Raw genomic sequence first — 26,328 nt, 5'->3', positions numbered from 1 at the left:
ACATTTCTTAGAAAGAAAAAAAAATCTAAGTTGTTTCTTAGCTGTATGCCTCTGGGAATATTTCTCAAATACTGTAAACTGTTTAGCTTATCTCAGTTGTGTTATAAACACCACTTATAAGATTGAATTAATATTTATAAAATAATGTGTTCAATAAAAAAAAGTAAGAATAGTTTGTAAGGAGGTTCCTGTTACATGTCATGATATGGAATGGAATAAATTCACAAATGTTAATATTGACTCTGAATTTAATTATTTTTTTAATTTGAATTTAATTAATTATTATAAATTATTACCAAGTGTTGGTAGTCATTAATATTAGAACCCAATTACCATGCTTCTTTTTTTTTTTTTCTTTTAATCTTAAGTAATTTTTGTTTCTCTTTCCCTCTTTAGCCAGCAATGTTGAAGTGCTGATGTCTGGAAATGTTCGCTGCTACAATGTTATAGTGGAAACCATGAAAAGATTCCCCAGTAGTGAAACAGTTCAGGAAGCGTGTTGCTGTTTGTTGCATAAGCTTACATTGGGTAAGTTCACAAACCTGGTGTTAGTCAGCTTACTCTGTGTAAGAACTGGAGGTACTGACATGAAATGTTAGGCCAACTAGAGAGCTACTGTTCCAGTGAATCCTCACGGTAGTGTATAGCTCAATTATTCTAATGATGTGAAGGTCTGGTGGCAACACTGGCAACAACCAGCATGGAATCCTTTTGTGATAAAGGCTAGTAACAATGACAGAAACAGTCATAAAAACCTAGACTGAAAAAGTGAGAAAAAAAGAGTATATCAATAGATAAACCATTCTTTGTAATGTTATTAAAGAATGGAAGAAAATTCCTTCTAAATTTCTTCTTCGAAGTGGTAGTTCTGGTTGTGTGAGATACTATTGGTGCTACTGAATTATCTGGGACATGCTTTCCAAGACGGTGTTTTTCCTCCTTGCAATGCATCTACCCAAAGGCCTGTGCTGCATTCCTGCTCAGGTATGGTGCCAGCCTTGGGGCCCATGGCCTGCAGCAGTGAAAGAATCAGTTTGCTGGAAAAAAAAAAAAAGAAAAAAAAAGTAGTTCCATTGTCTGGGCTGACACAGGCTAACGCCACGTCAAGCCAAATAATGGCAATGCCAACAAGGATTTTGTTGTGCCTCTTCCCAGCTCTGTGCTATCTCTTGCCAATACGATAAGATGATCTGAGCAGTTGCAGTAATAGCAAGTTCAGATGAAAATAAATACATTTTTTCCCCTGTTGTGTGAAAAGACTGAGTAGAGCAGCTGGAAGAGCCCACACTACATGACAGGTTTTTCATCACTCCGCCAAGGTCTTTCTCATGAGTTAGACTTCCCAGTTCTTGCAGGTGGTGGCCTGAAGCTGCTGCAGATGCTGGTGCCATTGCATGACTCCTCTTAATCAAATCAGTCTCATCCTGTCACCATCTGCTTCCACTCCTTCATGCAGATACCGTAGAGAATACAGATCAACCTTGAGTGCAATGGAGTGCAACTTCCAGTTCCCCTTCAAAAAGCCAAATAAACATTTAAAGAAAATGTGGCCTCTGAGTTGGTATTTGCAGTTATTTGGCAAGAGGTGATGTTAAGCTTGAACAGTTTCCTCTGCCAGGCCAACTGCATGGTAACCAAGCTCTTGAGGGGACACAGCAACTTTGTTGGCATGCCTTGATCCTGTCCTATGTGCAACCAGCCTGACTTCATGGCCTCAGAACGTGCATTTGTGATTTGTGTTTACTGACCAACAAGTAAGAGGGGCAGTTAAACAGACATGAGATCTATAAACTCTTTTTTCAGCTCCACAGATGCCTTTCGTCTTAATATGCAGACACTTTAGGAGGAGATTGAGTAGGGGTGCCCACAGCACCAGAAAGTTAGATAAAACAGGTGTGAAATTGCTAGGTTGTCCTTCCTGTCCTTTCATATGAGACTGGAAATAGTCTGGAAGACTTCCTTATAGCCAGTATGGCTTCCCAAATTATACTGATGGACACTGTTTTCCTAAACCCAAGTTATTTGTTAGTGAAATTGTAAAGTCAACATCTATTAGCTTCCAAAATCACTATCATGTGTTCTTGCTAATCTGGTAATGAATATTCAAGACGAGAATATCGTCAGAATTTTAACTGACTGATATCTGTTTAAGCAGCCACAAGTCCAGCATAATTATTAGTCACATAGCCTACATTTCTTACTTTCTGTGAAATAAGTAACATATTTACACAAACATGTCATTTTCAGTAAAATACAGCAAGAAACAGCAACGCTGCTACAACATGACCACGCTAGTACAGAGTAAGAAGAAAAATGCTGTTTCCATTTGCACTTGTGTGGATGGTAAGGCCAAAGTTTTAGAATGAGGGATCTGGAAAGGACTTGCCTTAAAGTCTGTTCTTTAGAGTTCTGTTGACTTGGACTAATAGGGCTGAATCATAAAACACTGGGAGAGGTACCTATTTCCCAGTGAGCAACCCAGACATTGCAGGTAGCCAGCACCTATAGGGCTCAGGACCAGAACTGAGGTAAAGAAATTAAGTTAGCTTTTCTTCTGCTTGTAATTTTATTTTTCATGCCCCAAAATCATATAATTCTTAATTTTGTACCTTATCTGAAGCGCTTGAGAAACGTTGATACAGATTTGAATTTCACCTTTCATGTGGTTAGTATGATTCTCATTTTTAGTAATTGAGAATTAAACAAAATTAAATATCAAAATAGAAACTGTATCTATCAGACTATATTTTACAAAGTGAGCATAGCCATATTATTGTATGCATGATACTTGTTTGCACAACAAATGGGGAAGTTATCTTCTTTTGCTTGCGTTCATTTGTAGAATTCCTTATATTCAACCTTATATTCAATTATATGTAATGTATAGCCTTTGATAAAAGCTGTCCTTTAAATACATTTATCATCAAAAGCTAGTTATTTCTACTGTTCCAAAATGTATTTATTCTGTATTTATAAGGCTGACTTTGATCTATTTAACAAGGAGGACAAAACCAGAGGCCAAAACAGGTTTTAAACGCTTGCTTGGCAGGATAAATCAAATCATTGCAAGAATTCAAGACCAGGACTGCTTTGGTTTCCTGGCAGGAAGTCTGCAAATGATATATAGATGGTATCTTATTTTGCTGACACTGTGGATGTCATGTTGCATTAAACCTCAGTCTTCATATTAAAAATAAAGAAAAGAACCTAGATCCCGGTTGTTTTTTATCCTTGTCCTCTTCTTTCCACAAATAAAATACCATTATAATATACCCCATAAAATATATATATATATACACCATAAAATATCCCCTAATAACAAATCTAATGTTTGCTACAAAGTCTGTGCATTATGTGCTGCTGAGAAATCTATGCTAAATGTGTATAAAGCTATAGATGTGTGTTTGCATTCATTTAATATCTTAATCTATTTCCAGGAAATTTTTTCAATATCCTCGTGTTACATAAGGTTCCAGAAGTCATTGTGAAGGCTGTGACAGCGTATTCTAACAATGCGAAGTTACAGGCTGCAGGTCTCAGCTGTTTAGCTCTTCTCAGTAAGTAAATTCATTCTTAAACACATAAATAAATTACTTATGAAATAAGTAAATGTTTTCATACTGGTGATTTCCTGTAGTTATTCTTAATTCTGCTTCTTTTTTAATGTGGAAGCCTCAAGTAAGGTAGCTTTGATAGAGCTAGATTTCCTGCACGTTTATGGTTTAGTGTGCCATTCCTGTGTTCATACCATATTCCCAGATATTCGGAGCTGGGACATTATGTTGATAGATCTTAACAAAGCAACCTGTTTGTTCATAGGCAAATATTGGATAATCCCTACTTAATATAAAGTGTCTGGAGACAGCAACATGTATTTGATGTTTGCCATGTTTGCCGTGTGTGGCAGGACTCATTATGTTCTGCCAGTTGATTGCAACACCAAGTTAATGCTTGTGCCTGAGTTCTGAAATCAAATAAAAGATTTAACCTTTTCCTTGAGTACGCTCCAGTTGTTATTTTTAAACAGAAATTAGTTACCTAGTGGCAGAAAGCTAAAGATCAGATTCTGTTAGTCTCTGAGTAGTACAAATGTCAGTAGAAAGGCTGTGTAACAGTCCTCAAAACAGCAACTGTTAGTAATCAGCGTACACTCCAGTAAACTTCAGACAGTATGGTCGGCGCTGATACCTTTTTTTCTTAAATGCTGAAAAACACAGGTATGAAATTATTTATTTTACATTTCATTGTGCTTTCTGGGACCTACTGTTTCTCTCAGCAATTGCAATTTGTATTTTTAAATGGCATATCTTCAGAGTGAAGATGGCTCAGCGATAAGTGGTTACGTGCAAATGAACCACAGTTATATTGTATGTGTGTGGCGTTCTGTATGTAAATGCATAACAGAACAAGTGTGTGCTGGTCTTTTCAGAACCTGACCATTGACTGATCTGTAACTATCTATATAAGTGGCTACACTAAAGTACTACATAGCAAAGGGTTTTTTTATTCCTTTTATAACCTTGAAGACGTCTCAATTCTGTCACAGAGCTTATGTCAAAAGACTTCTCCCTTTCCAGAAAAGACTAATCCTCCAGCTGACTTTCTTACACAGGCAATGTGAGCACCTCCATGACTACAGGAAAGTTAAGACAAGTGTTTTGTCTTTGCAATAAGAATTGATTGTAAATATTTTGTATTTCAAGCTGAAACAATATTCTTGAACCGAGACTTAGAGGAAAGAAAAGAAGAGGAGGAGGAAGAAAAATTATGCTGGTTGGAAGCATGCTACAGAGCATTAGAGCTACACCGAAAAAACACAGATGTACTGGTGAGAATTTCTGGATGATGGGGGTGTAGAAAGACAGCATTACACAGTAACTAAAACATTTAGCAATATAATTTTCTCCCATATATCATCAGACAAACTAGGTCTGAGGGACTGTATTAGCCTTAGAAAAAATTTCCCTTTCATTCCATCCTTACGTTTGTTCACCCCAAGCAGTTTCAGTTACTCCTTTGGATCAAATGTGATTAGATAGTTGAGACTTAGTGCCTGGAACTTTGGCCACCCAAAAGCTTGTTGTCTACTCAGCTGCTCTGTATACAGCAGCAAAACACAGGCTCATCAGCTGAAGAATTAATGTTGGCCTAATGTAGGTATCAAAATGAAAATCAGATAATGAGAACGTGGCACATGCTTGTAACTGAGTTCTATCCCAGATATAAAAATGTGACAGTCCATACTTAGTTGTATTTCTACATAAAGCAACTAGTACTTTTATCATGGACAGAACAATTCTCAAACTTCTTTTTCTTTTTTTTTATTTTTTTTTATTTTGCTATTCTGGAGGTTTATTTCTTTAATCCTTTTGTCTCCTCTTGTTTTGTATTTAGGAGGCTGCATGCTGGGCTTTGAAAAATCTGTTTCTGTATCAACGCAACCTTCATGAAAAGATTGGAGATGGAGATAATCAGTCAGTGTTAATACCTTGAAATGTGTCTTTGGAAATGAAAAAAAAAAAAAGTGGCCTACTATTAGGCCATTTGGGTCTCATGTTTCTGTTATTTTTATTTTTCTTTCTTGTTTTCTAATACATGATGAAATGCATGACAATCAACATAGAAAGTTTCTTTCTTGAAAAGCATTCTAAACTCCACACAGACCAAATTGCTAGTGTTTTAATAAAGAGTAAGGACACAGTGTAATAGAGCGAATTTGTACAGTTCACAAGGAATTTCATCTTCAGTTGCAATGAGTATAGGGAGATTTAAAGAATGTAAGAGTAGAGAAAATAGAGGAGATTAAGATTAAGTAGGTAGGAAGTATGGAAAAGCAGCACGCATTTTCCCACAAGTCAGATGAAAGAGCATAGCAGAGGGAGCACTGGCTGTCAGGGAGAATCTAGGCACGAATAAGACACAGAATTTCCCTTAAACTCTTTCTCAGAGTTGTTTAAAATTTTAATCATTCAAATTTTGGTAAGCCTGTTTTTTTTACTCACTTCTGCACCTCAGATCACTTGGAAGTCATGACTCCAAGTGAATTGTGTAAGATTCAGAGTTGGCTTACACACGTAGTATGCAAAGATGTGGCTATAGTGAAATATTAGAAGCCAAGTTCAGTCATCTAAAAAATTAACTATGTCACTTAGTGTGTTTTTAGGAAACTGAACGATAGTAATGAAGTAACTGCTGTAATGTGGTCCATGTGCAGTGATTTGTTTCTCTCTGTGAAAGGTTCCCAATAGACAGGGCGGTGATGCTGTCCATGCTGATGCACTCCTCTTCAAAAGAAGTGTTTCAGGCAGCTGCTAGTGCCTTGGCAATTTTGTCACAGCAAAATGGTAAGGGAATTTAACTGTCTTTGCTTTCTAATTCTGCAGTCATTGCTATAATATTAAATATTAATATTAAAGAACATACAAAGTGTGCTAGAGTATGGATACCGTATTCCCTGTGATTAGAATATTGTACAGTTGTGTTTAATAGGAGGTTTATTCCTTGCTTTGAGAAAGGTATTGTTAGCTAGTAGCCAGACCAACCGATGTCATCTACTTGGACTTCTCTAAGGCTTCTGACATGGTCCCACACGACTTCCTAATCTCTAAATTGGAAGGATATGGACTTAAGGGTGGACCGTCTGGTGGACGAGGAACTGGCTCGATGGCTGCACCCAGAGGGTGGTGGTCAATGGCTCTATGTCCAGGTGGAGACCGGTGATGAGTGGTGTCCCTCAGGGGTCAGTCTGTGGACCAGTGCTTTCCAATATCTTCATCAGTGACATAGATGATGGGGTTGAGTGCACCCTCAGCAAGTTTGCAGATGACACCCAGCTGAGTGGTGCAGTCGATACACCAGAAGGAAGAGATGCCATCCAGAGGGGCCTGGACAGGCTGGAGAAGTGGGCCCATGTGAACCTAATGAGGTTCAGGTCCAAGTGCAAGGTGCTGCACCTGGGTCAGGGCAATCTCCGACATGAGCACAGACTGGGAGAAGAACTCACTGAGCGCAGCCCTGCAGAGAAGGACTTGGGGGCTCTGGCGGACAAAAAGCTCGACACGAGCCAGCAGTGCGTGCCTGCAGCCCAGAAGGCCAACTGCGTCCTGGGCTGCACCGACAGAGGGGTGGCCAGCAGGGGAGGGAGGGGATCGTGCCCCTCTGCTCTGCCCTTGTGAGGCCCCACCTGGAGCCCTGCATCTGGGTCTGAAGCCTCCAGCACAAGAAGGATGTGGGGCTGTTAGAGTGGGTCCAGAGAAAGGCCACGAGGATGATCAGAGGGCTGGAGCACCTCTCCTGTGAAGAAAAACTGAAAGCTGGGGATGTTCGGCCTGGAGAGGAGAAGGCTCCAGGGAGACCTTATTGTGGCATTGCACTTCTTAAAGGGGTCTTATAAAAAGGATGGAGAGGAACTCTTTACTTCGGTAGATAACCATAGGACAAGGAAGAATGGTCTTAAAGAGGATAGATTTAGACTAGACATTAGGGAGAAATTCTTCACTCTGAGGGTGGTAAGGCCCTGGCACAGGCTGCCCAGAGAAGCTGTGGCTGCCCCATCCCTGGAGGTGTTCAAGGCCAAGTTGGATGGGGCTTTGGGCAACCTGATCTAGTGGGTGGCATCCCTGCCTGCGGCAGGAGGGTAGGAACTAGATGATCTTTAAGGTCCCTTTCAACCCAAGCCATTCTATGATCCTAGTATTGAAGAATTCGTGTCCAAAGAAAGAGATCTTTGCCAGTTTGTGTGTTGTGATTGCTGTTTTTTTGGAGCAGGAGACATGGGTCTGTGCTCTCTGTATGCTTGTTTAAATGTTTATCACGTTTGAATTTCATTAAGACCAGAATTTGTTAAAACTCACATGAGTAAGGATTACAGCCTGACAAATAATATTTTCTTAATAATACAGGGCATTTGAGCAGCCATGTTGACTTCAGTGAATCAAATCTTATGTAGAAAGTTAAGCATTGTGCGTAACAATTTTCAAGATCGCTTTAGTCCTGATTGTGTCCCCTAACTGGTTTCCTAACATTTTTCAATTTGCGGACCCCTTCAACATTTTTCAGTGGCAGCGTGGACCTCTGGCTAGAGTATTTAAGCCTACTTTGGCCTTCTTTTGTCAGATACTTTTCCCAGAATCCTTTGAAATGTTTCTGGATCTTAAGTGGTTTGTAGACTGCTCGTTGAAAACCACTGGCTTGATAGGAAGATAAGGACTAACAGTTAATTACCATTCTCTAGGTGAGAAAGCTTTGTTTTATCACTAGGTTACTGAGCCATCCAAGTACATAAAATGTAAAAATGAAGAGTTTTTATTTAATTATGGAGAAATAGATCTCATAAATAGATGCATAGTGTTATCATATATTATATCAGGTACTTCCATAATGTGTTACTTAAAAGTAGGCCTCTGATTCCCACTGGAAATCCAAAGCCAATTTTCATTTTGTCTTTTTTTAAATTCCTTCTTTTCCCCTAAATGAATATGCTTACAACATAAATGATAGACATAAAGAAGCTTAGTAAGACCCTGTGGCACAACATAATGTTGCTTGAATTTGTCATTTGAAATGGATGTACTGAACTGGGAATGCCAAGAATTGGTGGTAGTTACCATGATAATGTAGAATATTTGTATAGCATTCTGAGCTGTATTGGCTACAGTTATAGCTACAACCTCTGCTTGGGTATTTGAATTCTCAAAAATGTGTGAACAAAGTAATTAGATTGGGTTAATATTTTATTTTTGAAGTCTTATTTTGGAACTTAGAAGGTTTTTTGAAAAGTAAATTCTCACTTTCCTACTGAATCACAGAGTGCAATTCAGAGAAAAAAATGTTTAAAAATAAACATTTTTCAAAAATAAAAGTAAAGTGATATATTCGCCTTCCATTAAGTTAATGGTGCTAGTAAAAATACAGATGTATTTAAACTTATTAGGCACTTCAGGAATTTTAATGCTTTTGATTAAGATATGGAAATAAAGTCAGCTTCAGCTTGAATCATTTCCTGTTTTAATTTACAATGCTATAACACATATGATTTTGAGGAAAAAAAAAAACAAAATGAGAAAAAAGTTAGTTCTGTTGGTTTTTTAGGACTCTATATATAGGGAGAAAAGAGATTTGCTTATGGGATGCTTGCTGTTTTGTCTTGTAGGAAATATTAGGAGGACACTTTTGTCTAAAGGAATACACATGAATGTTTTGGATATAATGAGGAAACATCCACATTCTCCCGAAGTGGCTGAAAGCGCCTGCAGAATTCTGAATCATGTTTTCAAAGGAAGGTAATACACTTAGAAATAAGTGACCACTTCCAAAGTGAAGGTTTGTGAGATTCAGTGCTGTAATTGATTGCATTTAAATTACTGACTGTTTCACTTATGTTAAAATTGACTAACCTGACAGCTGTATTTAAGACACTGAATCACATCTAGCCCCTCCTGTTAGCCACACTGATTTCCATTGAGAGCTAAGAATTTTACCACAATACTAACTCTAATTATAAAAAAAAAAAAGTGTTAATATTTCTTTTGTAATGGCTTTTGCAAATGCTCTAGGACATGGGTGGAAAACAAACTTGTGACTCAGAAAGAAAATCCCAAAAATTCCATAAACACGTTCACAGGAATAAAATGTATTATAAAATAAGAAAGTGGCCTTAGAAGTAAATTAGTGGCCCTTGGCTACTGCCATTTCTAAGTTAATGTCACTGTGCTACCTAATTGTAGGTGTTCTTTTTCTTCAAGATTAGAAACTAGCATGTTTGATATTTTTCTGATTATTCTGCAAGTATCTGGCAACTCATCAATATTTTATGGCAAATTAGGGAAGATCTATCTTCTCACATGTCTGCACTAGAATCAAAGAGAAATATATGAATCCACCGTTCACCCTGAGTGAAATACTATACTCCCTGTGTACCAGTGTTCTGGACTGAACTGAAAATTACCTCTCAGTAGTCTCAAATTGAATTAATTACATACTCTGCATTCATGAAATGACATGAAAATAACATGTTTGCTATGCTAAAGAAAAGCACCATTGTTTAATTTATATTTTGTAGCTAAAACAGATTTGCAGTGTTGTAAAGGGATATCACACCATGCTAATGAAAGAAGCAAATATGTGTAAAATCTAGAAATGTGTTACTTTTATTTATTCTATAAATAATATTTTCAGTTTCCCTCATCTGGATATAATGACAGTAGCTGCATCGGAAGTTGTAAAAGCCATGAGGAAACATGAAAAATCACTCTCTGTACAACTGGAAGCACTTCGAGTCCTTTTACACTTTATGATGCCTGGTAAGTCATCTAAAAATATAATTGGTGTGACATCATACATCAAATCAGAGAATATAATTAGATAGCTTGGTTTTAGTCTTATCTAATGAGACAGCCTTTAGTAGGACTTAAAAAAAAAATTACCAAAATTCTGTATTTAACCGAGCAACTGTAACTCTTTAGAATGTACAAGATGGAGGATGCATTGAAAATAACAGGCCAAAATTATCACTGCTGATATCCCTTTGATTTCATCAGTGATGATTTAGCTCTGCTGCTTCTGTAGAGTTCTTGGAATGACTGTGGAGCCATTGCTGTGGTTGCATGCTTCTACCATAGATGATTTTTAATGAGAGCAAGCAGTGATAGTGATATCAGCATAGTTTTACCACAAAATACAATTGTTTTGATAGTATCTCTTGGAAGGAACATCAAAACTAGACCTCTGACACCAAGACAGTGATTCAAAGATATGAAAGCTACTATTACATGCTATTTTCTACAGCAAAGGAGAAACCAAACTGACTAGCTTAGGAATTCCTTTTCCTCCCAAAAACAACTCTTTAAGAGCAATCTACATTATGAAAAAAGTGTTCTTTTTTTATTTCCATACCTTTAACAGAGTATGGGGGAAGTTTTAGCTCTTCTTTATCAGTTTACTGCTGTATATCCCATTTTTCTTTCCCCAGTGTTAAATGTGAGAGTACAAATGTGCTGATTTTTTTGCAAGTATCTTTTGTCAGTTTTAGTTGAATATTACAAAAGCAATAGTTTCTAAACTAGTCACTCCACTAGCATGCAGATTGATTACAGATTTCATTTTTTTTCTGTTCATTGAATTATAATTCTAATTCTTTCCAACTTTTTCAATAAACAAGAGGATTAAGACTTTATACATATATTCTAACATGTAGGCAAGAGTATTTTTTGGTGAGAATCCTTAAAGTGAGGCCCTTCTAAAGTGCAATGAAGCAAACAGAGCACAAAGTGGATGTTAAAATTTGCATGTTAATTCGGGAATAAAAAGTCATTTATGGGAAAATAGTAATCAGAACAAATATGAATGCTGAATTGACATTTAAAGGATATCTAAGTACTTTCTGTAGTGCCATTTGCCTGCAAGTACTGATAGCTACAGGAAAGGTAAATCTGAAAGACCATTCTGTGTTCTTTAATTTGTACTCACCTTTCACTTATTTCATCTGTTGGTAAAAGTCAGCCTCTGATGTAGTGCCAAGTGAAGAAGAACAAATAGTTTATGGCTTCCTTATAGAGTCTCCTTCCCAGAAGGAAGAAGCATTTTGAAGTAGTTATCTGGAACACCAAGAAATCATATAGCTCAAGGAAGTACTAATGTGTTGCAGTGTACCTTAGGCAAAATTCTTTGGCATGATTTTGCATTTTCACAGTAAGTAGTGAGCAAACATATGGTGAAATTACCATTTCAAACACGATGTACCCAATACTACATTGTAAATCTGGAAGAACTCCAGTCTCTATCACTGCAGCGTTCTGAAAAAGTCATAAGATTAGAAATATGCCTGCGGAGTCATTTAGCCTGTATGTTCAATCTGATTGTAATATTGGGTTAATACTGGGAAGAATATTAAATCTGTTCTTCTGATGAATTCCGTTTTCCATTGTTTCAGATACAAAAAATGACCAGAATGGTTCTTTGGGAGATATGGGAGATGCTGCTTTCACACTTACTGTAAAAGTCATTAAAAGCCAGTGTCTGTTGGAGGGAACTCATTCGCTGGTGCTTGGTGCTTTGAACAGGGTATGGTTAAAGCTTTATCCTAATGAATTTTGTCACTATTTTACATGTGCAGTGATGAATCATTTATAATTTTTAGTTCCATGGTGATTTTCCTATCGATTGGATTAAAATCAATCTCAACCTTGAGTTTCATTTATCATTGGGTGTTTCTTTTCTACTTTATATACTAGAGTATATTAGATCATCTTTTACATAGTAATTCTAGGGGATGCTTATACAGTGCTGATTTTTTTCAAGTATTTTATTTGTGATTTTGTTATGGACTATTTTGGACATGAAAGGTGTTCTTGTGTCTTTGCCTCAGCTATGCATAGAGCCAAGTGGTTCTGTAGTATAGTTTTCATTGATACATACTTCTTTGTTTTCAACAGAACAGTGTTTCTCACTTGTCGCCATTCTTTGCATTGTTCAATTCCATGACTTTTTCCAGCCACTGGAAAGCAAAATGATCACAGTGCCTTAAAATGGAATCTGAAAAGTGAAAGGCATCACTGCCAAAGCAGGCCCAGGCTAAGCAGAGATAGTACTTGGCACTTTGCACAGCAAATTAACCTTAAATCCTGGTGATAGGAAATTTTTAACTTCCTGGCCTTCAGAAGATTCCCACTGGTTTACAGGTTTCACATGACCACAATCAAAATGGATACAGTACTTCATGATTTTCTAGAAGTTTGTCAATGATTTTAGACTTGGCAAAAACCTTCAGTCAAGGAGATATGTCTTGAAAGTCTATTATAAAAGTCAGAGCAAGTGATGTATCAGCAAAAGAAAGCTAAAGTCTAAAGGACATTTCTTGACAGGGTACAGGAGTTAACTAGGCAGAGAAAATGATTTTTTACTTCAGATTGCATTAAAGCTTTCAGTGCTTTTTGACCACCTCGATGGCTTTTTTGAACTTGCTGGTTTGTGATTTGGGGTACTATATTATCAAGCAGAAGGGCTAGAAATTAACATATTTTTATGAAAAAGTAGAGAAGGAATAAGGAAGGAGGTGGGCATGACTCCACTAAAATAATATTGCAGCTTTGCATGTCACTGTGATGCCCACACACACTTTCAGATCTAGGCCGTATCTAGGTTTTCTCCACCTAAAAGTGGGGAAAACTTGTGACAGATAATAACAAATAAGCTGTTTAATTACTTTGTAATGGAAAAGAAAACTTAAAAACTTGTTGTGGTGTGGCAATAGGTATCCTGCTTCATACCTTTTTCCTATCCTAACTTTATCAACAGCCACCGCATTTGTCACTTGTCCCTTGCTTAACAAAACCTCATTTGGTTCCATTTAACCACAAAGGAAACACATTTTCCCACCCTCCTTTTCCTGGCAAGATCGTGTGAACTTGAGTGGTTGTAATGAAAATTAGAAAAAAAAATCATAGATTGAATCATAGAATGGTTTGGGTTAGAAAGGAACTTAAGGATCACCCAGTTCCACCCCCCTGCCATGGGCAGGGACACCTCCCACCAGACCAGGTTGCCCAAAGCCCCATCCAGCCTGGCCTTGAACACCTCCAGGGATGGGGCAGCCACAGCTTCTCTGGGCAGCCTGTGCCAGGGCCTCACCACCCTCAGAGTGAAGAATTTCTTCCTTATATCTAATCGAAATCTACCCTCTCTTAGTTTAAAGCCATTTCTCCTTGTCCTGTCATTATCCGACTGAGCAAAAAGTAGCTCTCCATCTTTTTTATAAGTCCCCTTTAAGTAGTGAGATGCCGCTATAAGGTCTCCCCAGAGCTTTCTCCATGCTGAACATCCCCATCTCTCTTAGCCTTTCTTCATCGGAGAGGTGCTTCAGCCCCTTGATCATCTTTATAGCCCTTCTGTGGACTCACTTGAACAGGTCCATATTATTCTTATGTTGGGGGCCCCAGAGCTGAACGCAGTGCTGCAGATGGGGTCTCACGAGAGCAGAGCAGAGAGGGACAATCCCCTCCCTGGATCTCCAACTCCTCTGTTGATGCAGCCCAGGACACGGCTGGCTTTCTGGGCTGCAGGTGCACGTTGCTGGCTCATGTTGAGCTTCTTATCCACCAACACCCCCAGGTCCTTCTCTCCAGGGCTGCTCTCAGTTCATTCTCTGCCCAGCCTGTGTTTGTGCTTGGGGCTGAACTTCATGAGGTTTGCACGGGCCCATCTTTCAAGCCTCTCAAGGTCTGTCTGGATGGCATTTCTAGTCGGCAGAAAGTTCACTGGACTGCCAGAGCTTCTCAAACATGATGAATAGTGGCTTAGCAAGTACATCTGCCAGTTCCCTCAGGACCTGTGGATGTATCTCATCAGGTCCCATGGACTTGTACACCTTCAGGTTCCTTAGATGCTCTCGAACCTGATCTTCCCACTCTCTGGTAGAAATCTGAGGGTATGAGCAACTGAAACTTTGACTGAAAAGGAAACCTTTTTGAAATTGTACTTCTTATTATTTATTGTCACATCGGCTTTAATTGGACATACTTCTTTGAAAGATTATCACTATCAACTCTTCTATTGCCATTGTAGCAAAATAAATCGTTCATCTGATTTTTTATTCATTTCTCTGTTAGTTTATTGGAAATCCTAGCATTCAGAGGTGTGGATTAAAACTACTTACTTCTGTAGCTGAGTGCACTGGTGCATTAGAAATTTTAACCCAGCAAGGAGCTACGGACACCGTGCTTCACACCCTACAGATGTATCCAGATACACAAGGTATGGAAGTTATTTTGTTAGTTCAACGTTAATGATATAGTAGAAGGGGCTGATTAATCATCTAATCTGTAACCTATTACACTCTTTAGTACTGGTCGTGAAGTAGGTTACATGGCAAGAAGTGCAGCAGGACTGTATAGTCCCCAGGTTTATCTACTTTCTAGTTATGCTTGGCCCTGTAATAGGTAATGCAAGCAACTTCCTAGCATATTAGCTGTATAACACTCTACTTAGGTCATGGGTTTATCCCACTCAGAGTGTCTGAACAATCAACATTATTAATCTTTCTTTTTTCTTCAAGACATACAGTGCTTGGGTTTGAGTCTTCTGCGCTCTTTGATTACAAGGAGGAGTTTGTGTATTGCAACTATGCATGTCCTGGCAACAGTTCTGGTTTCTACTCTGCGGCGATTTAAAGAGGTCACTGAAATCCAGATGCATGTATGTGTTATTTCTTTCAATTTTAATTACTTCATTTTCATTTTATTGCAATTACTAGGTATAAGCCTTAAAAATTAAACCAATATGATTGCCAGAGAGAGAGGTTTCTTGGAGGCGTATATTCAATTCAGTCCAAAATATATAAGCACAAGTTTGGTTGTTTATCTAGCAGACTAGAACAAATTTTTTGGTCACAGTCCATTATTCAATCAATCTAGAATCGTGTAATGAAGCAACCATCATTACTGTATAAATCACTCTTTTTTTAAAAAGTAAGGGAAAATATCTTAGTTCACAGCCCTGTCACTAGCAATAAGCTCGGTTTAAGAATTTTGTATTTAAGAAGGACATTACTGGAATGCTGTGTCAGAGTGACAGATTTTGAATCTACTTCTGAATATGGAAGTAGAGTTCTCCTTATTCTGTCAGAGAAAACATGTTCAGTCTTCCTCATTTGAAAGTTCTCTTTCCGCTGCTTTGGAAGCTTTCCCTGTTTGTTGCCAGTTTCACTTTCTGGTGGAATGAAGCTTGCCTGTGAGATCAGCTTCTTGTGAGATTTTCTGCACTTCTGTTTCAGATCAGTCAGAACTATCACAAGCACAGCCTCCTTTTTTTACTTCTGTTTTTCCTCCAGTGCTTCTAAGTTTTGCTTAGGAACCAATATAAACCAATATAAAGAGAGATCAAAATAAAGTAGAGAAATAAGGAAGTTGCATAAAGTCATTTAGTTTTGGTGACATTTGTACAAGAGTCCATGATTTACCCAGTTCACCGTTCTGAGTGAACTTTACTAGTGGAATCACAAGATAATTTTGTAATTATTTTTTTTTTTTAGTTTCTGGATTTACAGTTTTTCATTTAGCCTATATATTTATTTATATATTCAAGGATTCTGGAGCAACACACTGGGACAGGCAATGCATCATCATCCCATATCCTTAGGAGCAGATTGTTTCCTCTGTAAATATTCAGGAAATCATGAGTACATGTGTCAGGCAGGATGTTGTCAGATATTACTGTGCATAATTGTGCTTTTCAAAATGTCAGTTCATATCTGCTTTCGTGGGTCAGCTATGCAAGCATGAGACTACAGCTATATAAACACTGAAACACCAGGTCTTCCTTCCTTCTTTTCTAATGTGTTACAATTTGTGAATTATTGAATGTTTAAAAGCAAAACAAAAATAAAGTTGCAGCTTGATTTGTTTCATGTCTTGTTTTAAAATGACCCTGCACTTACAGTCTTTTCATTGTGCTTGCAGGGATTTCATGCAATCTTGTCAATTCTTGGTTTGTCACCTTGTTTTGCCAAGCTGCTGGTACACGAATCGTTTGACACAGTCATTTTCCACCAAATGTCTATGTGCTTCACTGACCAGCGAGATCGACAGGTATCTTCTCTCTTTTGACTGCTCAATATCTGAAAAACTTTGGTGCTTCTTATGTCCTAACTTTGATTGTTTGTGTTCCCTTTCAGTTTCAAAGCCTGTGTTGTAAATGCTTTGCTAAAATAGCTGAAAATGATGATTTAAAAAGTATGATGCTTGAAAAAGCATGTATGGAGTGCAATAGTATTATGGCTGAATGTTTAATTCTACTGGGAGCTGATATTAATAAGAAGACAAAGACAAGCTCTTTGATCTATCAGGTAATACATGGAAATATATGTAGTTTCATTGCTATAAAATACTGGCTTTTGGGTTCCTTTCTCTTTTTGTGTATAGCTGTATAAGCCAGAAGACAGTTGTACTCTCTAGGGCAATCTAACTGTGACTTAAATGTTAACAACCATTGCTGTTCCTGGTGACTTCAGACCTAGTCTGATACTCATCGAAACACCCTTCACTTCAATGGGGCTCATAGTTATTGTCACATAGATCTTGCCCGCAATGCTACTTTGGTTCTGATGCAAGTTCACGTCAAAGTCTGCATGCTTTCGGACTGTTCACCCTGCTCACATGCAAACCAGGGTTCATTCAAGTACTGACTTAGCCTTAGATTTAAAGTAGTTTTGAGGAAGAAGACTTAAGCTCAGGCCTTGCAAGATCACTGGTGATTTTTCTGAACTAATCAGGCATAGATAGCCACAAGCCCATTAGAGCTCAGTCCATGAACTGATCTTCCGATTCAGCTTTTCCCAACCACTCTGAAGTCAAAACGCAGACAGACCAGCATGCAGTACTGTCCATAAATAAGTTTCAGTGTGCCACTGAAAAATCCCACTCTGTCCTAGACCTTGCAATGAAGACTTTGCCTAAAATGCCTGCCCTGGAGTGGTGGATCTTTTTTACTTTGTGTTGTACTTACAGATCAATACAGTCATCAGTTTTTGTGCTGTTTTAACTATTAAGTTAGGGTTCTGACTTTCTATCAACATGGCTAAAATAATACAACATGTTAGAATGACTGTACTCACGAGCTGCAAAGAGCTTGATCCAAACAGTGGCCACATCCAGAGTTTGAACTATTTGAAATACACTTTACGACAGCCACGGGCAAGCATCCCATCTGGATTCAAGTGTGCCAACAGATTAGATTGTTCCCACCTGATCATAAGTATTCCCTGCTAAATGTGACTGTCTTTAAAACATTTGGAGAAACTGTTTGTATGAGCACGTCTTAATTTTGCTTCAATGTCACAATTTTAAATGCTTGGTCTGAGATAACTCTACCAAGTACTGCTTGAAGTAAATTTGGAAGTGTTCCCATGAAGATTTCCGCCAGCAGAGCTGGCTGGGTGATAAAGCACAGATGGATTTGGAACAGACCATGAAATCTGAGGCAGGCAAATCAGTGTGAGTGAACCACAGTGGAAATACTGAAGTAACTGGAAGTATTTCTAAAAAATGTTTGTAATATTCAACACTGCTCTGTGTAGCAATGCAAGCTGAGAGGTTGGAAGGAATGGAGCTGACTGAAACCAGTGGACTTGAGCTCCTAGCACTAAGCAGAGCTTAATGAGTCTCAGTGTTGTTGGCCTTTCATCTGGCATCCTGATAACATGGCAAAATAACCACAAAGAACGTTTTTTCCACTGAACCACAGACCACATGCAATAACCAAATTACATGAATTACCATTCATTTTTGTCTAAAAATTGGGTGTAGTCATGGCAAAAATTGCAATTACAGAACTCAGGCATTTGCTGTATTTTGGTAAAAACTTGATGAAAATGGGAGTTGGTACTCAAATGCCTTAAGCAGGCATGTGCCCTGAGGTGTAGGGAGTTGTGTAATTGAAAAGGGGGCATGAGCCTAAAAATGTCATGAATCTGAATTTGCGAATGTCTCTGACTGCAGTCTCAGCTATTGTTTGAGTCCCTCACATAAACTTGTTTGTTTTTCTGTGTTAGGTTTGTGAAAAAGGAAATAGTCCTAAATTGGTGGAATTGCTGTTAGCCAACGGTGCTCGGGAGCAGGATGTTCGGAGTGCTTTAGCCATCAGCATAAAGAGAGGAGATAGCCAAATCATCAGCTTGCTCTTAAAGAAGCTTAGCCTTGATGTCGCCAACAGCAGTATATGTCTTGGAGGATTTGGTATAGGGAGACTTGAACCTTCCTGGCTCATTCCTTTGTTCCCAGATAAGCTTACTCCGTTACGAAAACAAAGTGAGTATACATAGAATTTGCTATACTTCATGTGTTATTATTTATTGATGGTATTAATTAAGTGTTTTTTATCAAGACTTTCGGTTGAGGATCTCTTCATGGTGCTTAGCTGGTTGTAGAAAGATTGCCAAGCCTTGAAAATAAATCAAGTATTTCTGTTACTATTTTAAGCTATAGGAATTTCTTGGAGAACATGTTACCTTCTCGATTTCTTCTTCATATAGATGCAGGTTCTGTACTGGCAAGAATGGTGCTTAGATACCAGATGAAGAATATTTCAGAGGATAGATCAGGAGCCTGCTCTGATTTAAACTTCTCTGAAGACGGAGTGGATAAAAACTATGATTGGAATTTCATTTCTGACCCACTAGTGGACAGTGTTTTTCCTTTGAATGATGATATTGATAGCGAAGGTAAATGTTTTCTTTTTTTTTATTATAGTCGCAGTGTAGCTTACTAGGGTTCGGCAATAACTATGAATTCCTTCAAATTATATAGGGAATTTTAAGACCATCAGCTGAGGAATAAATAATATGCCAAAAAGAAATCATAAATCAGTTGTTTATTTGTTTGGGGGACAAAACACTTCACATGGAAAACAAAAAAACAACTTTTATCTAAAATTTTGTTTGTGGTACCACTGGAAAATTGTTTGTTGTTAGTACATTCTTTATGTGTGAAATTAGCACCTTAAAGTATTTTTTTTTCAATTATCCATTTAAAATCAGTTCTTTCTGAACTGAAATGCATTCAGTTGCTTTCTTGTAGAAAGGGTGGAATTCAGCTAACCATATTTAGATAATGAGTATTTTTCTATTTTGATGCCTGTTTCTGGGCTAAGCTTACATCAACTATTTTGATGTCTGTTTCTTAGCAATTCTTGTATACTCCCTTTATAGTCAATGGCAAAAAAGCAAGTGCTTCAAAAGCACATTGTCTCATCATGAAGTCAGATGAATTGTGATTTAGAAATGCCCTTTTCCCACTGTTGTCAGTAAATGAAGAAAACACAACTAAATTCGGTACAGAGGACTATATTATTAACAAATAAATAAAGTGAAATAAGCCCTATCCCAAAGATATCTAACTGATGAGAAAGTGTAAGCGACAAGTCTATGTTCAGTCCAACATTGTTCTTGTTAGCCATGTCAAGAAATCTGAATGCCTTTAACGTATAAAAAACAGCATTTCTCTCTGCAGCATCAGTAACTTAATAGCAACAGTAAGTGTTCTTTTCTTATAATGTGCCTTTTATTTATTCAGGTGTCACTGTTGTATTAGAAGTGTTTGTTCTTTTCATTCAGCACCATTTTCATTTCTGTAGGACCATAGTACAGACCTATGACACTGTTAGGTACTATTTTCACATAGAAAAGTTGTTAAGTCTTACATAAATTATAGTAAAAAAAACATAGGTTTCACTAACAGGAGTGCTTTTAGGAGTTAAAAAACTAGCTTTGAAAGGAAGAATACTAAATGAGTCCAGATGACCCTAAATCACCAGTGCCAGAGAAGTGTTTGATGTTTCTTTTTCAGTAAGGGTGTGAGTGCAAAAGTATCTATTCAAATACAAACTTTTTCTATATTAAAAGGTTACTGACACTGCAGTAGCACAAAGGTGTGTTATAAAACATGTATAATAATAGAAACCTGATGGAAATTTTAAGCGATAAAGCACCAATGTAACAAGCTACATTTTATATGTAGAACATATCAGGTAAGTATGGCCTTTATGTTAATATTATTGGCCTATTACACATACAATTAACCATTAAGCTCCTGCTGTTATTGATGCTTTTGAAATATATCCCTCCTTTGTATGTCAGCATATACGTTACAGTTGAATTCAGCTTTAAAAATATTTTCTTATTTACCTGTCCTCCTGTGTTGTTGCTTTGTGCTAGGAAGTGAAGGTTCACTTTTTACAAAAAAGAAGTCCAATTCCATTGCAGTTGCAGATTTATATTGTAGGGAAATTGCCTTTCAAAGAGCTTCTGCTTTGCCACGACATTCCTACTCTCTGGTAAGTCAGATCCTTATTCATTCCAGGTTCCTTACAAATCCATCTGGGTTGCCTACTGTGAAACGGTTAATAAGCAAGTGTAAGGATAGATCTTGTAATTATATGGGCTCTTGCCTGACTGTTGCTATTTAATGCTCCCTTCTATTGCTGTGTAATTAATGTGCTCCAGATTACCTGTATAGATGAGAGTTTATTTCAGCAAAAATTTATGATCAATAAAAAAATGTGTTCTGAGTTGCTCAGATTTCCAGTTTGATGTTCTGGTACTGTTCAAATACAAATACAAAAAATAAGGTTCTGTTCACAAAGACTTAACTATCCTGTAGTGAAGCTGATCTCTGGAGTGCCACGGTGGTCAATGGAGACAGATTTCTTAAGATGACAAGTCAGGGAAGTCAAAGTCAAGTTCCTGTGAAAGGAGTGTGTCTCTTTCCATTGTCTGCAAAACCGGAGAGACTGGCTTCCTGGGAGAAAGTTAGTTTTTGCAATATCTTTCTTCATCCTCTTAGCCTACTCAGGTGAAAGTCGTTTTAGGTTGTCAAAAAACGCACTATATCCATTGCACTTTAAAATCTACTCTTGTTTCATATTGCATGGATCAGTAGTTTTTATAAAAATGTGACCTGGTGGTATTTTTAGAGTTTAAAAATTCGGTCTCTGTGTTACCCCTGGGAGATCTGATAAAAAGAAATGACAACAAGAAGAAATCTACTGAATTCAGATCATTTCATATATCTGCATATGTCCACACCTGTTTTTTTGGGTTTTTTTATTCTGTTTTGGGATTTTCCAGGGACCTGGCACAGAGTATGAACCATCAGTGAAGCAAAGAAGGAAATTACTGCCTTCAGATGAATCTCCCAGTAAGTAAACTATACAGTTTAGGATATATATGTGATGTTTCATCCTTAATGCTTTCATAAGCATAGCACACAAAGGTTTTAGTTAGATTATATATTTGTTTACAAAGAGGAAGATACATATTGAAATACTACCATGGAGTACAAATACTGTATATATAGTGAAACATTTTTTCCTGGGCTTCACAAGTAATTTATGTAGATTCATGCAGACAATGTAATTTCATGAGTGCCCTTATTAGCTTTCAAAAACTACTTCTGTTGTGTAGTGCATAAACCTATGTCTCTTCCCTACTGTCTTACAAATTTGTCTCCTAAAAGAAATATTCATGGGTTTGGATCTTGACTAATAACCAACCATTCACTGTCTTCTGCTTCTTTAGATCCTAAGCTGATTCATCTTAATTTATGTATTCAATGAAATCATGCTATTTTTCCCATGTTTTTGTTTTAATAGAAGGAATCTCAAAATTCTCACCGTATTTAAGACCATCAGACAGTCTTTCTTCATTGATCTCAGAGAAAGAATATATTAAATCACTAGATCTTTCATCAAATGATCTGGAGAACATAGATGCCATCAGCCAGAATAGCAGCTTAACTAGTCATTTGGAACATCTTGAGAAACTGGAGCTCCACCAAAATGCTCTTACAAACATTCCAGAACAACTGTGTGAAGTAATTCTGCATAATTTTATATAACACGAGTCAAGATGAGTTACAATTAGTTGTTTGTCTCTAACAATCTACTTATAACAATAGTACTCGAGTATGTGCGTATATCTTTGCATGCTTCATCCATTCACTTTGTTTTCATTCAAGATTCATGTGCAGCTAGAATTAATAATAATTTCATGGGACTGTTTTAAACCATTTATTTCAGAGAACTGCTTTGGAACGTGTTATGTTCAGTAACATAGTAACATAAATGTAACTGAGAACTGCAGGCAATTCATAACTTAGATTTTATGAAACTGGGCTAATTAATTTTAAGGAATGCTTTATATTTTATTCTTTAAAAGAAATATGGCTTACATTATTATGAATGATATTTTCTTCTATTTTTCCTAGTGAGACAAATATAAGTAAATTGTATAAAATATAACTCAGCTTAAAAGATATGAATTCATATTTGCATTACATTCTTTTTTGAAACAATCCTTTTTCTTTCAGAACTTGAAATGCTTGAATTATTTGGATTTGCACAGTAACCGATTTACTTCTTTTCCTACTTACTTATTGAAAATGAATTGTATTGCAAACCTTGATATCTCTCGAAATGACATTGGACCTTCCTTTGCTTTGGATCCATACCTCAGATGTCCAACTCTCAAACAACTTAATCTTTCGTACAATCAACTGGTGTGCACTCCTGAATTTCTTGCAAATGTTGCTGAAAACCTGGAACAGCTATTGCTAGAAGGGTGAGAGTAACATTTGTAAATAGACTGTAGCATAACAAAAATAGCAGAAATAATGTATTTGTTATCCATTTGTTATCCAGAATGGTGACTGCTATAGCATGGAAAGGATCATTTAATCAGTAGTGAAACATTGACATTGTTTTACAAATGTGTAAATTGCTACAGTTTCAGCGTTACATTACAAAGTACATTACAACATCTGTGAGCCTTGATAGAATCTAATAACATTGCATTTTCAGTAACGTACTAAAAATGTTGTAGTTCAGCATTTTTCTTTTGTCATACTACACATCCACAGGACTGTCCATGTCGTCTGATATATTTAGGTAGGTTTTCAGTATGAGAATACAGTTTCCACTGTATTTCATATTAACTAAAGTTATTTTGGAAATATGATTATGGATATATGTTATGGATATATATCAAATAACAGAAGAAGAGAAAATATGTATTTTTTAGTTTACCAGCATTTTTTATCATATTTGTTAGTGAATGAAATAATTTGTACCATTGGGAATTCGTACAAATGATATTGTTGGTAGTTCTGTAAACTGCAGATGCTGTCTCATATGTTTCCCACAATTTACATAAGGGTATGATATGTCTTACACAGAAATCCATACAGACTTAGTAAGTAATAGCAAGATACGAATCTAAACCAAGCAGTATTAAGTATGTGAATCAAATTCACAAAAGCAATATCTTAAATTCAAAATCCTGTAGCACTTTATTTTAAACTTTATTAGCTTTATTTTTATGAGCTTTATTTTCAACTTTACTAGCAACATTACACTTACAACACATTGCTACGTGGTTCTTTTATCAATGTATTTTCAGTATCTTTGTCTTTTTCTCTTTCCTATGTTATTCTTTTCAGAATACATTGTCTGTGGCATCAAATACCACCTAAATTATATCCCCTATGTGGAATTTCTGTTGTTGGTTTTTTTTTTTTTTAGTTTGACAGTCTTTCTGTGATTGTAGTCACAGAAACAAATACACATCTTTAGTAAACAGAACTATTCGCAAACGTGGCAATTCTCTTTGTCTGGGACTGAGCTTACGTAATCAGGAAATGACGCCTTGTAGTATATTCTGACATCTGCTTTCCACATTAATTAAAGCAAATTTAAATCAAACATGTTATTCCATGTTGCTACATGTACCAGTTTTCTGCTGACCAGTCAGTCTAGATAAGATTTTTATCTTTTCTTTACCAGCGTAAGGATAACAAAGTCAGATTAATACTCTTTACTTTCACTTTTTAGCCAACAGTTTCTGAATAACACATTTTTTTTTCTTCTTGTTATCACAGAAACAAAATTTCATGCATATGTTCACCCATATGCTTGAAAGAGCTGAAAATTTTAAACATCAGTAAGAACAGTATTTCCTCCCTTGCTGAGGATGTCTTCATGGGCTGTACAAAACTGGAGCTGTTCAATGCCAGGATGAATGCTCTTGGTAAGTATCTATGAAAATAAGACCCACCTTCTAGAAACCATTCCAAGTCACAAAATGCCTCAACCACCAGCATTTGGAGTCTTGGGAGAAGAGTCAAGGAGAATACCTTATATGCTTGTCCTTGTTTATGTTGTTCCCTAAGCAGCTTTTGGTCACCGTTGGAAGCAGTATACTTACAGTAGAGCTTCCTGGACATTTGATCTGACTCTGTAACTGATGTTACTCTTATATTTGTAATGGAAGCTATGAAAATGGTTGGTTGGAGCTGAGATGTTACATCCTGTTGGGAAAGGTTCTGCTCAGCATAGTCTTCTGAATAAAATAGGATATTTGATTCACTTGCCTAAACACAGGTGACAGTTGCCCTGAAGTATGCCACTTGGCCTACAGCTTCAGATCCAGAAAAAGCAGGTCTTCCGTAGCTCCTGTGTGTATCTCCAAGTCATGTGCAGATAGCTAAGGTACCACAGAGTACCTCACCTTCCTTAGACCCCTGTGTCTAAGGAAATTAATTCAATCCAGAAAATGTTTCCATGGCTGAGTATATTTTATGCAAAGGTTTCAAAGTTATCTTATGAAAAAAACAAATGACATAAATGCAATTTTAGTGATATTGCAGGATTTTATAAATTACTGTTAGAATTTATTTCCATCTTCAAAATACAAAATTTCCATTTTGAAATAATTGACACAATATTTCAGAAAGTAGCTCTTACACCTGCATTAAATACAGCTGAAACATTAGAGTCATTTTTGAATGCGTAAGACCTACCACTCATATGGTGAGTGATGTGAATGTCATGTGTACTGACAATACAGTTAAGTGTAAGTAAGATTATTTCAGTGTTTAATGCCAATATGAAATAAAGTTCAGTAGGATGCAACATGATAGAAGCAAATACATTAACTCTTGTTCTACACTTCTTTTATTTGGGAAAGTTAGTTTTAAATAAGCTTTTAAAAAAAGATGCAGTTTCTGTCCTGAGCAGTTTATATAAGTACCTGTGTATAGATGATAGACTGACATTTTAGTCTCTGATTTTAGAAAATTCCAGTATTAAAAATAATGTCAATAGTTCTGAAAAATAATGGTATCAACCTCTTTTTCTGTTCCAGAGATAATGCCTGACTTGTCATCCAGCATAACAACCTTAAAATTATCCCAAAATAATTTTATTAACGTTCCAGAAACAATTCTTCTTTTACCACAGTAAGTTATTATTTTTCTTATTAAAGTTAATGACTAGTTCTTGATGAAGAAAATCTTGTGGCAAGACCTTTGTTAAGCAGAACATTCATCATGTTTTACTGATTTTCAGGAAATCCTCTCTCAAAGATTAAATGTTTAGTAGTATCTTTTAACTGAAGCCAAATCAGTAACATTTTCTTCATTATCCTGAGAAGCATTATTCCTCAGATTCAAATCGTTATTATTAAAAATATGTTGCTTGATTGCTGAAGCTGACAGTTCTGAGAAGACTAGAATTAATTAATTACTTCCTTGAAACCAACACAGTAAAAAGATACTGGCAATTTTCTTCCTTTTCAAGAGGTTCTGCAGCTTCTTCAGCACAAGGCTACTCAAATGAGTTTTTCACTTCCCAAATATCACAAGATGTTTATTCTCAGAGTGATACTTCCTCTGTATGGAATGAAGATGCATGTGACATTTCTTTTGCTATACCTTCAAAGCATTACTCACGTGAAAATCAGGACTTCCCCTTTTTCTATAGAAGTTACTGACCTTCACAGGTCAGTAG

General features: G+C 36.8%; 1 protein-coding gene across 2 annotated transcripts in view; it reads left to right on the top strand.

Annotated features, from left to right (window-relative positions):
• The window catches only part of LRRK2 (leucine rich repeat kinase 2), an 80,483-nt gene that overhangs the window by 15,183 nt on the left and 38,972 nt on the right, over positions 1-26,328 (top strand). For both annotated transcript variants that reach the window (XM_080561439.1, XM_080561438.1), the window contains 20 exons: positions 397-528; positions 3,438-3,557; positions 4,704-4,828; positions 5,395-5,474; positions 6,238-6,344; positions 9,152-9,281; positions 10,177-10,301; positions 11,930-12,060; positions 14,604-14,748; positions 15,050-15,189; positions 16,452-16,580; positions 16,667-16,837; positions 18,542-18,797; positions 19,022-19,210; positions 20,702-20,820; positions 21,614-21,683; positions 22,138-22,358; positions 22,854-23,104; positions 24,420-24,568; positions 25,685-25,778. In XM_080561439.1, the coding sequence (XP_080417565.1) occupies positions 397-528; positions 3,438-3,557; positions 4,704-4,828; positions 5,395-5,474; positions 6,238-6,344; positions 9,152-9,281; positions 10,177-10,301; positions 11,930-12,060; positions 14,604-14,748; positions 15,050-15,189; positions 16,452-16,580; positions 16,667-16,837; positions 18,542-18,797; positions 19,022-19,210; positions 20,702-20,820; positions 21,614-21,683; positions 22,138-22,358; positions 22,854-23,104; positions 24,420-24,568; positions 25,685-25,778 (2,884 nt within the window). The remainder of the gene's footprint in view (positions 1-396; positions 529-3,437; positions 3,558-4,703; positions 4,829-5,394; positions 5,475-6,237; positions 6,345-9,151; positions 9,282-10,176; positions 10,302-11,929; positions 12,061-14,603; positions 14,749-15,049; positions 15,190-16,451; positions 16,581-16,666; positions 16,838-18,541; positions 18,798-19,021; positions 19,211-20,701; positions 20,821-21,613; positions 21,684-22,137; positions 22,359-22,853; positions 23,105-24,419; positions 24,569-25,684; positions 25,779-26,328) is intronic.

The sequence above is a fragment of the Anser brachyrhynchus genome (genome assembly GCF_964034855.1).
Source record: "Anser brachyrhynchus genome assembly, chromosome: 1".
Taxonomy (NCBI): Eukaryota; Metazoa; Chordata; class Aves; order Anseriformes; family Anatidae; genus Anser; species Anser brachyrhynchus.
The sequence above is the reverse complement of the archived record's forward strand: the minus strand, read 5'-3'. Positions and strand labels throughout refer to the sequence as shown.